The following is a 13,248-nucleotide window of genomic DNA, read 5'->3' as shown; positions in this document are numbered from 1 at the left end:
CTTATTTATATGAAACATCACATATCTGGTATCATATTTGTTGTTGAGCCCCATTATTCCTAGACAACTGGCCACTTCATTCTGGTCACAAAAAGCATGGTGCATGGTAAAGCCCTAGAGGAGAAATATAAACCAGATGGTAGCAACAATGCGCGGGAAAATTGCCTGCATGTATTATGGAAAAATAATGCATATGCTACTTTGTTTTTCAACATATATAACATACATAAAATCGGTTTTATGAGCTGCAAAAAAAAACGTATGTTTTGTTACAACTACACAACAGGTTGCAGGAAGAAAGTAACACGGTTGTAGACGACGATGTGCGGCAGATGAATTGCAGGCACGCAAATCTTCTGCAGTACTGCACGCCGACTGACATGCAGGCCCGGTCCCACGTGTCAGCCGGCATGCTGTAACTGCAGAGATCCCGCTCCATTCGCTTCGCCTTCTCCCTTCGTCGTTTACCTACAAATACCTGCCCGCTGTCTTCCTCCTCCCTCTTCCACTCGTCTCGCAAATCGCCATTATTAAGAGCTCCGCGAAGGAAAATATATCCCCCAAATCCTCGCTACCAGTGCCTCTCCAACCCTTGCCCCCATCGCAGTTAACTCGCCTGCGCGCGCGCCCAAAGCACCACCTCTGCTCGATCCCACCTTGCCTGCGTGCTTCCACTCGAGGTTTCCGATTGTCCTTTGGTTTCTTGGCCATTTGCGACGAGATTTAGCGGTAGGGCTCGCGGGGATGCGTCTGCACGCGGAGGTGTTGGAAGAGAAGGAGGAGGAGGGGGCTGTAATGGCTTCGGCGGCGCTGTCGCCGCCGCTCATCGGCGCGACGATGGCGGCCCCCAGGCTAGTGGTGGGTTACGCCCTCACGAAGAAGAAGGTGAAGAGCTTCCTCCAGCCCAATCTGCTCTTGCTGGCGAGGTAAAAGCCTGGATCACCGCCCAGAGAGATGGAATATATTGATGATTTGATTATTGCGGGGTGCGGATCCGTGATGAATTTCGAGGATAAGGAGAGTTTTTTCGTTAGTCCTTGTTGGCCGGGTGGCGAGGAATTCACGATTTTTTTTTGTTGTTATCTAATGGTCCAGAGAGGTTGGAAAAATGTTGCTCTTGAAGGAAAATGCTGAATAATTTGAGTGATGGTGAGGACACATGGTTTGAGAAGCAAATTTTCGTTTGTGTCTTGATTAAATGTTTTTCTGCCCAGTTCTTAGAAGATCAGAAGAATTTTACATGAGCAGGCAAATGTGATACGGACGATAGTATTCTGGTGTTGAAACCATTATAATTTCCGCAATATGGGGGTGGAGGGGAATGCTATTCTATTCCTTGCTGCACTACTCAAATAGTGATAGAATCGGACCTCCACTGGAGTGGAGTGCAAAGTTGGCGGGAGCGGCTAGTGAGAGTGGCTTCTGAGTGAAGCATTCCGGCTGAATGATTTAGTACTCAGAGGCAGCTGGCAAGTGTTTATTTGGAATTCCAATGGCATCGTTAGATGCCCTATATGTGCATCCCATGTTGATAGCTCCACTGCATGAGGGGTCTTGATAGTCAATAATTATATACTATCACGTCAACTTGGCGAAATGGGCCTAAGCGTGCAAATCCTTGTTGATTGGTATCTGGGATTCTAGTTTGGAATATTCCTGTGGATAAGCACATCACATGGATAATGACAACTTAATGATGGGAATGTCTGTGCCGAGTTCATTTATGCTGTAGTTACTGGATCTCTAGATTTGACGCCAACATGGGCCGCTGACAAACAATCTTTGTGATTGTTGTCTTGTTAGTTCTCTGAATTAAGAACCAAGCTGATTAAATTTTTTGCTAGTTACTTCATTCGCTACGAACATAAGGCATGTGGACAAATAAAGGAAAATAAAGTTAATAAGGAGAATATTTTTATGCAGAATAAAATGGCTTTTGCTTGAACTACTTGTGTATTTTGATACCGTTTGTGTTTCTGCTTTCTTGAGACTTTGTAAGTAACTTACAAGTAAATGTCCTGAATTATGATACGATGCAATTTACCCTTGTAAACTGTTTCACAGGCTATGGGCATAACCAGGGCTTGTGGGAAAAGTAAAAGAAAACGAATTTAACAAGGAAAATATTTTTTCCCTGTAAATTTGAGCAGTTTTACTAGACAATATTTGTATTCCAAACTGATTGAGTTTTTTTCATTCTGTAATCTTACTTTCTGTAACTCAAAGAATAAACGTTCTGATACGATGCAGTTCACTCTTGTAACATTCCTTTCTTTGTCCTTTAAGAGGTACCCTTGTAATATTCCCGTTTATGTATTTGATTTGAGCTTCATGCCATTGCTCAAACATCAAGCTACTGAGATCATGCTATGCGAAAATTTTCTGTATGTCTACGGATATTGCTCTCGCTAGTCCTGTATGATGACTTGAATGTTCTGGTTTTTGCAAAGCTTTTGTTTTTTTTTTTCCCGCTGCTTGACGAGTTTCTTATTGTGTGCTTTGTCAGGAAGAATGGAATCAGTTTCGTATCTATTGATGAGTCTCTTCCTCTCTCAGAACAAGGCCCTTTTGATATTATTTTGCACAAGGTTAGTCACATCCCTACTTTAACCTGTATTAAAAAGGATGCAGCTGCACAGGACCTAGAGCGTCATATGTTTTGTGGAAGAACCTTTTTTATATTATTGTGAACTTCGTGATCCTTGAAAGAGGTGAATTCTGCTTAATGTTGCAAAAAAAGTCCTGATAGTTTGGTGCAGCATATGTTACTCATCTTCTTGAAAGAGTTCTTGCTTCTTTCTGCAGATAACTAGCAAGGAGTGGCAGCACGTTCTGGAGGTAATATCATACCATATGGTTCACTTTGCATGTTTTTTTCCTTCTAATGTTCCTTAAAACTCTCCACTGCCACGCCTTGGAAAAAACTGTTGCCAGTTTTCTGTTTGCCAGGATGACAAGTAGTATACTCAATTAGTTGATTATTAACAAGCTTATCATAATTGTAATACTCTGTTGTTGGCTTCTAAATCAAGATTGTCGCTTTCTATTGCATTCTTTTGTTAACTTAATTTCTTCCATTTTGTGAAGGACTATCATGAAGAACATCCAGAAGTTACTGTCCTTGACCCACCAAATGCCATCCAGCATCTGAACAATCGACAATCAATGCTGGAAGAAGTAGCTGATTTGAACTTGTCGAATTTCTATGGTAAGATCACACACAAGTTTAATGTGGACATTCATTCACTAGAAAGATTGATGCAGTTATTTTAGGTTTTCTAATGTTTACACTGTCTAAATTAACTTCCATTTGATCATTAAGGTAGTAACACATTCACATATCTTGTTCATTATCGTGCAACTGCAGTCCTAGAAAGAAAGATACTTTTGCTTCAAATAACAGTGCGCAGAAAATGTTTGCCAAATAAATTTTTTCTTGATTGATCGTAAAGATGTAGGGTATTTCTATTAGTAAAAGGGAGACTGCTGAAAGTGCATCCTCAACTTAATTTACCGAGGACATAATATGTTTCCATTCAACAAATGATTGTATTTGCATTGAACTATTGCAGGAGAAGTTTGTACCCCACGCCAACTGGTCATTACGAAAGATCCATCCTCTATACCAACAGTTGTTGCCATGGCTGGGCTAACCTTGCCCTTGGGTAATTGATTCAAATCTTGAAGCTATCAATTATTTGGATATGGAACATTGGAACATGCTGTGATCCCGTGAGCGATTCGTTTGAAATAGTCGGGTCCGCTCATTTTGGTTTTTCTTATTGGGACTCATTTTTTATCTTTAATTTATCAGATTATCTGGTCCTATATTTTTTTGGCTCTCCTTGTAGTTAGGCAGGCTACTTTAGCTAGGTTATTATTGTTCATACGCTGGCTTAGCTAGGTTGTTGGTTCGAATCTGTGCTCTCTAAACGCACTTTGATCTCCTAGAACTGCTGCACTAGGCCAAAAACCAGGGTCTTTCCCCCGGCTTTGAGACCATTTTTGGAAATTTGGAACTTTTGTTTTGCCGAATTTCAAATTTGGGATATAAACTAGGCTTAATTAGAGGCAATTTTCCATATAAGTTCATTGAAACGAATTGACCAATCTGTGGTTATAGCTAGTCAGTTGAGGCATTCTCCTGGAATAGTGATTGACATGTGAAGCTTCCCTTCTATCAGCCCTTACATTGCTTCTTTGCACAAGATTTTCGGGTTCCGTGATGGCAGAATAGCTGTCGCTCACCCTGCGAGCTCTGTCCTTGCATCCAAATTGACCATTCTTGATGATCACATTGTTCTAATCGATGAATATTTGGTGCCTATTTGTTTGCTGCAGCATTCAACTTAGTCTGCTGCTGGAGCTTTGTACTTGTGTTGTTCAAATATTTTAATAATTCATTACATGAGGCTTTCATTTGTTATATGTGGAGCTAGTAGATAGGAATTGTTTGACTAAAGGAATTCTCCTTTTGCAGTTGCCAAGCCATTGGTTGTTGATGGAACATCTAAAGCTCATGAACTATATCTTGCATATGACGAGGCTTCCTTGTCAATGCTTGATCCCCCTCTGGTTCTACAGGAATTCATAAATCATGGTAGGTTCCGATTTTCAATTTCCATCTCTAGTTTTCCCAAATATCCTGACACATTGCCCTGGAACAGTAGAAATATGGATCTGATTTATTGCCTCTACAGGCGGGATCCTCTTTAAGGTGTATATCATTGGTGAAACAGTACAGGTTGTCCGCAGGTTCTCTCTTCCTGATGTTAACACCTATGACTTACTAAACAGTGCTGGGGTCTATCGATTGCCAAGAGTTTCATGTGCTGCAGCTAGCGCAGATGATGCAGACCTTGACCCTCTTATTGCAGGTGAGACTTCTGCAGTGTTGCAGTCAAGCTAACGTTTGTTACAAAAATTGAGTACATTTTTCATCTGCAAATAAGATGAATGGTCGATATCTCCGTTAATCATGATAATTAAGTTTAGGGAAAAATTTGTTCAAGTAGAAAAATAGATGACTCGCAATGTGCTTTGCTTGCTACATATTGTCCAGTCGAACTTTTGGTTACAGTACTTAACATAGCTTTCTTGTACATGATAGAGCTTCCTCCAAGGCCACTTCTAGAGAAACTGGGCAGGGAGCTTCGTGGGCGGCTGGTATGAGTAATTCTTGTTTTTAACTATCTGCTTCATTTGTTGCCTCACCTGACATTTAAAAATCAAAACTTGCAGGGTTTAAGATTGTTCAACATAGATATGATTAGAGAACTTGGAACCAAAGATCGGTACTACATAATTGACATAAACTACTTCCCAGGTGTGTAGTTACTTTTTTATCCGTCATTCATACCTGGGATTTGCCTTTTGCATATTTATTGTTCTCTATACCTGTCCACGCGGAACCTGTTAGGCCAAAAAAAATTCCCAGCTGAGGGCGAATGGAGTGTGCACTATCTACAAATCTCTGGCCTTCTAGGTCATTTCTAACTATTGCAGTAGGGTATCTTCATCATGACAAATCCTGACTGTGTTGGGGCAAAAGTAGCCTAGCTAATTATATTTTTGTTCATCCCTAGAGCAGATTGTTCTTCATCACAAAGGGCCTTCCTAATGGAAATACTTTCTGGCGGGATCAACATCTCTAAATCATGAATCACAATGATCATGGTTATTTCTCTAATGTTCTATGGAGATAGGCATCCTTGCTACTGCTGAAGACGCTTTCCTTCTCTACAAATGAAATATTCCTTGATTTTTAAACTGTCGTACAGCATAGTACGTCATTGTCTTAGAAGAATAAATATACCGGGACATGTTAATTCTTCGCAGTAGCATTTCCTGATTATAGTGACTCCTTGTGCAGGTTATGGTAAAGTGCCAGGGTATGAGCACATATTCACCGACTTCTTATTAACTCTTGCACAAAGCAAGTACAAAAGGTACTTAAGCGGGACATGAAGTGGAAGAACGTTTGTGAAGAGTGGACACTGACAAAATGGCATGTAACGGTGGCAGCTATGCTTTTCCGCCGATGTACATATTCTGGAGACATAAGCATAAGCCGGTGGCTCGAGGAAGTCAGTTCGTGTTTGTTCAAAAGTGGTGGCACATGCTGGATCCGGAGTAGGAAATAATAAGGAAAATGCTCGGATGCCCTGTGCCCGTCTTGTAAAATGTTGTTTACTGAATACCTTCGTCGTGATGGCCTCCTTTCATCATAATTTAGCGATTGTTTTCACGAGCCAGCTTCACTAAATTGCTTGATCTAATTATTCTATTCTATCTGAATACTGCAACGCTGTGCTGATCGATTGCTGTTTGAGGTTTTGCTGGGTTAGTTTTGCAGAGAGTTCAGGTCCAGGAAAGTCAGGATTGATCAGCAGACAGCAAGGACCAATTCCTTCTCAGCTGTCTTTGACAATGTTTAGTTAGGAAACAGATAATTTTTTATAGTCCTTTTGGCCGTGTCATTTTGAGCTTGCTTCGAATCTCATGTGTTCGCTATTTCGAAGAGTCGATAAGGATATCTATGACCACGTCAGGTTGCTAATGAACTCCTGGGATGTTGGAAGAGCTCCATGTGCAGCAGATTTCAGTACCTCTCCTCATGGAACTGAAGCTTCGGAAGTCGAAAATGGCAGTCTTCTGCTGCGCTCGTTGTCACTTGCCAGCGCACAGCTCTGATCTCGATTCATGACTGCAGAGATCTGATGCTGTGCAGCCTATATACGCTTGTTCGCAGCACTTGCGTTCTAGAAAAAAAGATATGTTCCCAGCACTCAATTTCGGTCTGCATCAGAAAATCTGAAACGTCTTTTACTACGGTTGCTGGCCTTGACAGAGACGAACTGGCATTGATATCGTCGAATTCAGATCCGAGTTTTGGTCACAACGCACCAATACTCCTAGAAGCGACGATCACCATCGGATTCTATTCTAGCCCGAAAGCGCGGTCCACCTCACTCTGCTTGCACCAAGCGGGGTCGCAAACGTTCAAATACGACCGTGGAAGGTATCGAAGTAGAAAATGAAAGTAGAGATAGAAAGTAGAGGATAAAACTTTTGTATTGATCTAATAAATTATATATATATATATATATATATATATATATATATATATATATAGTGTTATTGGAGAGATATGTCTCTCCAAGGGATATAATGAAAGAATTTGAAGTTTCTTCATCAAAGAACATGTCACTTAGGTGAAGACACCTAATTGCTAATTGATCACTAACTGTAATTAAATTCTAACATACCTCCTTAATCAATTAATCAATTATTTTTAATGTAAATTTATTATTGAAAACTCTTCTAAAACTCTGTAGGGAAAATATAAGAAGAAAATAGTATGTTAATATGCCATTAAAACTCCTTTAAAACTTAATAGAAAAATGTAATGAGAAAATGATATAACATATATTGATTATTATCTCATTATAAACTCATATGACAAATCTAGATAGTAAAAACTCATTTGGTGAGCTTAGATAATACTAATTATGATTTATGGATCATATTAAAACATCCGAAAAATCTCTCGAGAAAATAGGAGGAATAATAGTGATATGCTGTTAAAACTCTTTTAAAACCCAGCGGAAAAATAAGGGGAAAATGGTATAACATATATTGATTATTGCCTCTTTGTAAACTTATATGAGAAAAATTTTAAAAGAAAAAACCCATAAGAGAGTTATAGATAATAATAGATATGTCTTTGATATCTTCTTTAAAAACCCCGAAAGAAAAAAAAAGAGATATGACATATGATCTTGTGTAAATATTGTCTCATTATATGAAAAAATATATAGGAAAAACTCATAAAGGAAAATAGTGCAATATAATTATGAATAGGTTATTATTTAGGGATAAACTCCCTCTAAACCTTGCAAATCTCAGAGTCGTCGTATACCAATTTCATGAATATTTGAAATGTAAAAGTTGGTAAGGACTTAGTGTATTAATCAACGAGATTGTCACATGATTTAGTTTGCAAAATGTCTATCTCCCCTGCATGCAGAATTATCTTCATAAATAATGATCGGTAATTCAATGAAATTAATACCACACAACTTTTATGTGGTTGATAATTCTGCGAAACCATACACATATATATGATATTTCAGAATAATAGGTGAAAGTAGCCACTGAAATCTATTTTGATGACTCCTATAAGATGGCTATATTACTATGAAATCAGTCTATGAGCTAGCGTTATGGGGATCAATTATGTAGCTAGAATTTGGATATCTCACTATGGTTATATCTTGATTTTTCTGATAGAAAAACTAAGATATTTGGTGATATAATGATATCTGTGGATATCCTCTTTGACTCCCTCTTAATGATGGTATTAGAGCTGTGATGTTTAAGCTAGCAAGTTATCTGCAAATGCAATATCAGACATATTGCGATTTGTAAGATATATGAGCGCTTTGATGTCATTAAGATATAGAATTTTAGGTTCAATATCTTTTCATTATCAATCTAATGTATGAATGGTTCTTGATTCATATTTATTGATTGAATGACCATAAGTGTTTTGATGAATATGATTGTCTAATATCATTTGGATATTTGTGGACTGATGGATAAATATTTCTGAAGAAATATGCTTAAATTGTAGACTTAAGCAAAATTTGATTTTAACTAAATCATTCATCTCAAATTTTGTCTTAAGATGATTACATACTTTGTCGGGTGTAGTTTGGAGATGATATAAAATCCAATTGAGATTTTATTATGAACACACATATGCAATCGTTGGAGTAGCCCTTTTGTAGAAAGAACTCATTTAGTCAGTTGCACCATAATTAACTTAATTGCTTGAAGTTATGGAATGACTTTAAGCTGTACACAATATATATTATGATTTATATTTAGATTCAGAATTTGAAGTCCATTAGGGACTTATATGTCCGAATCTATCCAATTCATTTGATCTGCCAATGATATTGAATATGAGAACATAATTTTCATACATACAATGGGGTATGTAGCATCATAATTGATACTGGGTCTCTGCGTAAACCCTTATGCTACAAGCCTAGCTATTTCACCAACAAAATGGAATAAAAATCCATTTTGATTCCGTAGGGGAGAGATTGGAAGTGTAGATATTATTTTTTGAATACATCTCTCTTTGTAAGAAAGTGTAATTCTACCTCTCTTTTTGTAAACGAGTGCAATTCTACCTCAATTGATTCCTTCTATTTAGTCCAGTCCGAGTGCTTGAGGCACCCTGCCATGGCCATGGACTTTGACCTGGATCTAATTGAAAATCTTCTGTAATTTTTTAGGAGAAATATTTATCGACAATTTATAGTCTTTGGTATTGATTGATTCTATGGAATCAATATAGTTTGTGAAAATATTATCCCATTTAACTCTGTGTATTTCCCAAAATAATGGAGTTAAGGTGTTCCCATGACCCAACGCCTGAATTTGTATACACATTTGTGCTGGACATTTTGATGCTAAATATCCATAGGTGTTTTGATAGTGAATATCCATAAGGTGTGTTGATTTGTATTTACTGTCTTGGAGGAGGGATTCCTCTGTTTTCGTTAGCTTGCAAGAAACTTTATCTTTTGTGACCGTACTTCTCCCCTTATATTTTGATTTGGGAGTTGAGTTATTTTGTTTGGTACCTTCATTCTTTCTAGCACATTCCAAATAAAAATATAGGATTTTGTGACACCTTTGTTGTCAGTAAATGTATCTTAGCAGGTTATTTGCAATATGTTGCAAATACAAGATGTTCTGAATAAGGATTTAGATATCAGGTACGTGGATATGAGGACTGAATGTGAACGTGTATGATATTCTCATATAATTCCTGACATTCTTTGTGGTATTAATCTCCCCCTAATATCAGGAATTATCCTCAAAATGTTATGAGTATACAGATAATAAATATGTCACATATGAGAGACTCGAGTTATTATATGATTGACGGATAATTATACCTCATATGGATCCGTAATACCCTTTGATGTATGTTGTACTGTGGTGATATCAGTACGTGCATAATGTAACCGATTCGCAGATGGGAAATACTTGGCTGAGGTCAAATTTTCACGTATTAACTGCAACAGAGGGAGCTGTATGATTGCAGTTGAATGAATTTGGTTTAATGATGCGGTGTGTAAAACCGCATATCACCAACTAGATGTTGCCAAATTGTAATTTTATGGTTGGTCATGCAAATGAATTGATTCTCTTGATGAGATATTCAACTAGACCATTATGAATATGCACATAGGGTACTTAATGCAGTAATACACAAAGCCAAACAATAATTGAATGCATATTAAGAAACGATATAATCCATATGAATGGATTTGATCCTACGTCTAGGATAATTTGCTCTAATTTTAATTATGTGAGTAATGAATTTGGCATAATTGTGATGTCTTGTGTATAAGGACACATGTGAGACTATTTTGTAGATGCATCAATTAGCATTATAGAGTACCTAGATGGTACATAATATTGCTGAATATAGTCATATATATGTTCTTGAAGGTGCTCAAGAAATTGGATGGCGTATTTTAAACTTTAAGGTAAAAGGGTCTTAAAATTAAATTCCCTGTGACACATGTGGTGCACATAAATCTAAAGATTTTAGGAATACTTTGACTAATAGAATTGTTAATAATTTTTCTCATCATCTCTAAGGAAGAATGACCAAGGAAATCATGTCAAGTCTTGATTTGAACAAGATAGAAAAATTATTTTGTATGCAATATGTGGTACAGGTTTGATGTATGTATAGTACAATTCATATGGTATATAGGGAAGCTTGCCATATCCATTGATTAAGAGGTAGAATTCCTCTTTTGTTGTTATAATGGGTTTCAATATGGAAACTATTCTGACGGATATCTCTACAACTTAATAAGGTACGGGTTGAATTGGGATATAATAGAGAATCATCGATTATGACTTGTGTATACAAAAGGAGAGTAATTATGGCACGACCATAGCCAACAATCACTGCATCATGTCTAGCGATTGCCAAAATATTTCCTTATCTCTCAGTAAGAGTTTGGAAATATTTTGGCTCCCTGTAGTATAGAGTTTGTGGTACATATATCCACGCATATTTCTTCCACCATTGGATTGATTCCCGTAGAAATCTATATATAGAAATGAATAATTTAATATAAAATTCTTTATCAGATATATAGAATACATACATATATATTTTATTGTAGTATCATATTGCTGATATAATATTATATTATCTCATTTAATAAGATATAGATAACATGATATCTAAGGAATTAGGAGACTAATTAAGATCTCCAAACATGTCATGCGAAACAAATTTGACAAACATATTTTTCGTGCTCATGGGATCTTCTGATTGTAGAAGAATCTGATTGTTACTTAATTCTTATAGAACTTGTTGTGAACAACTAGTTTTCTTGGTGGAGTCAGTTTCAAGATTGAAGTGTACTTCAAATCTTTACCCTTGAGTAGGTCGGTTACGTTCCATGGATTGTAAATACAGATCAACTAAATATCTTAGGTTACGACATTTCTTAGTGGAGTGCTTGTAGCATCCACACTTGCGACGGACAATAAATTTATCAAGTTTAGGTCTAGAAATACCTTTTTTCATAATCCGGTGCATAAGGCTTCTGCTTTTTGTTGCGTTTGTATTTACCATTAAAGTTCTTTGGATGGCGTCTAAAAGAGCCATTGAACTTGTTGTTATTCTGGATATTAGTATGTACTTCAGGTAAAGGAGCAGCGCCGATTGGACACTAATGATAATACATGTATTGAGTTCATCATGCTATTCGGCCTGAAGTAATACATGTATTAAGTCAGAATAAACTTAGTATTCTCTTACACGGTATTGTTGTTGTAAGATCCTATCAGCGGGAAGCATAGAAGATAAAGTTTCTTTATTCTTCCGCATATGTAGGTTCTTTTTTGCAAAAAACACAATTTTGAGCAGATTTTATGAACATCATGATTGTTCCATCAGATACTTAAACTTGAGATCCAGATGGATATGGTGCCTTATTATGTATAAAACTCTATATTTTATTTGATCTGGCAGCAGTAGATCTCCCGCTTGGGGAGATTTGGAGCGTCGCTACTATTCTGTGGGACGCAAGACTAACCTTAACGTCCATGCTCATGTTGGATAATTGTGATCAAGTGTGAGTTTATCGAACTCTTTGATGGTCATTGTATCCTATATGGATTTGAATATAGATTTGATTAGTTTACTGTAGGTAAATTAAAAATCATCATGGTAATGTTGTAATAATGATGCAAAATTTGTAAAGTCAAGTTGAGACTTGAATTATATAGTGTAGACCTCAAATTATGTAGCTAACATGTTGAATATAATCACCAAATGTGGTGTAGATCTCGTAGTAGTAGAAGGCGTAATCTGATATTTGTCAGTAGATGTCTATGTTCCTATTACCTTGTGTTATGCTCATTTAGAATATCAGGTAATCACATAGAAGATAATCATAAAAATGATGTAGACCTCTAATGTAGTGATTTAACACATTGACGGTAGTCACCAAAAGTGGTATAGATCATACAGTAGTGGTGGATAATCTGCCAAAATGTAGTAGATGCCATAGTTTCACTACCTTGTGTTATGCGAAATTGAATATTTGGAGGGACACTTTGAAGGTAGTTATAATGTCAAAATGACATTATGTAGACCTCACAATGATAGAGCATAATCTGCAAATGTGTAGTAGATGCTTGATTCTATCTCCTTGTGTTTCACAAATATTAAATTGAGGTAATCACTTAATTTGATTTTGTATTTTAATTCTACTTGAATTAAGCACATTTGGGCGTAGGAGATCCTTGGGCCTAATTAAGGTGAATTAATATGTAATTCTGCAAGAAAATTCTCAATTGCAAAATTCAACTACATGTTATAGGGAATGCTTAATAGCAAACACATTGAATATTACATGATTCCAGATAATACAGGGTCTGGAATGCATATTTACATGATGTAAATATAATACAATGCAATACATTTAAAACTAGAGGGTTTAAATGTAAAATGACAATTCACTGTATTTTGTAACACAATTAAACGGAAATGCAGGGTGTTTTCTGTAAAATGCCATTGGCCTCAAGCTGAATGGGCCAAGGCAACATGGGCTGAGACCTATCAAGCCTTTAGAGGCCCATTTAGGGAGGGGGGGCCGCCCCATATAAAAGGGATGGGGGTGTTAGGGGATT

The 13,248-nt window shown here is 36.9% G+C and overlaps 1 protein-coding gene across 1 annotated transcript; it reads left to right on the top strand.

The window, feature by feature from the left end:
* The first annotated feature begins 474 nt into the window (after window positions 1–474).
* LOC133911962 (inositol-tetrakisphosphate 1-kinase 2-like) lies at window positions 475–6,254 on the top strand. Its single transcript, XM_062354477.1, has 10 exons — window positions 475–926; window positions 2,507–2,588; window positions 2,806–2,838; window positions 3,088–3,208; window positions 3,573–3,665; window positions 4,481–4,600; window positions 4,701–4,877; window positions 5,111–5,166; window positions 5,242–5,326; window positions 5,873–6,254. Exons 1-10 carry the CDS (start codon window positions 745–747, stop codon window positions 5,965–5,967), a joined length of 1,044 nt encoding a protein of 347 aa, XP_062210461.1. The 5' UTR covers window positions 475–744; the 3' UTR covers window positions 5,968–6,254.
* Window positions 6,255–13,248: the final 6,994 nt, after the last annotated feature.

The sequence above is a fragment of the Phragmites australis genome, chromosome 3, assembly GCF_958298935.1.
Source record: "Phragmites australis chromosome 3, lpPhrAust1.1, whole genome shotgun sequence".
Classification (NCBI taxonomy): Eukaryota; Viridiplantae; Streptophyta; class Magnoliopsida; order Poales; family Poaceae; genus Phragmites; species Phragmites australis.
Note: the sequence above shows the minus strand (reverse complement) of the source record. Positions and strands in the feature narration are given on the sequence as shown.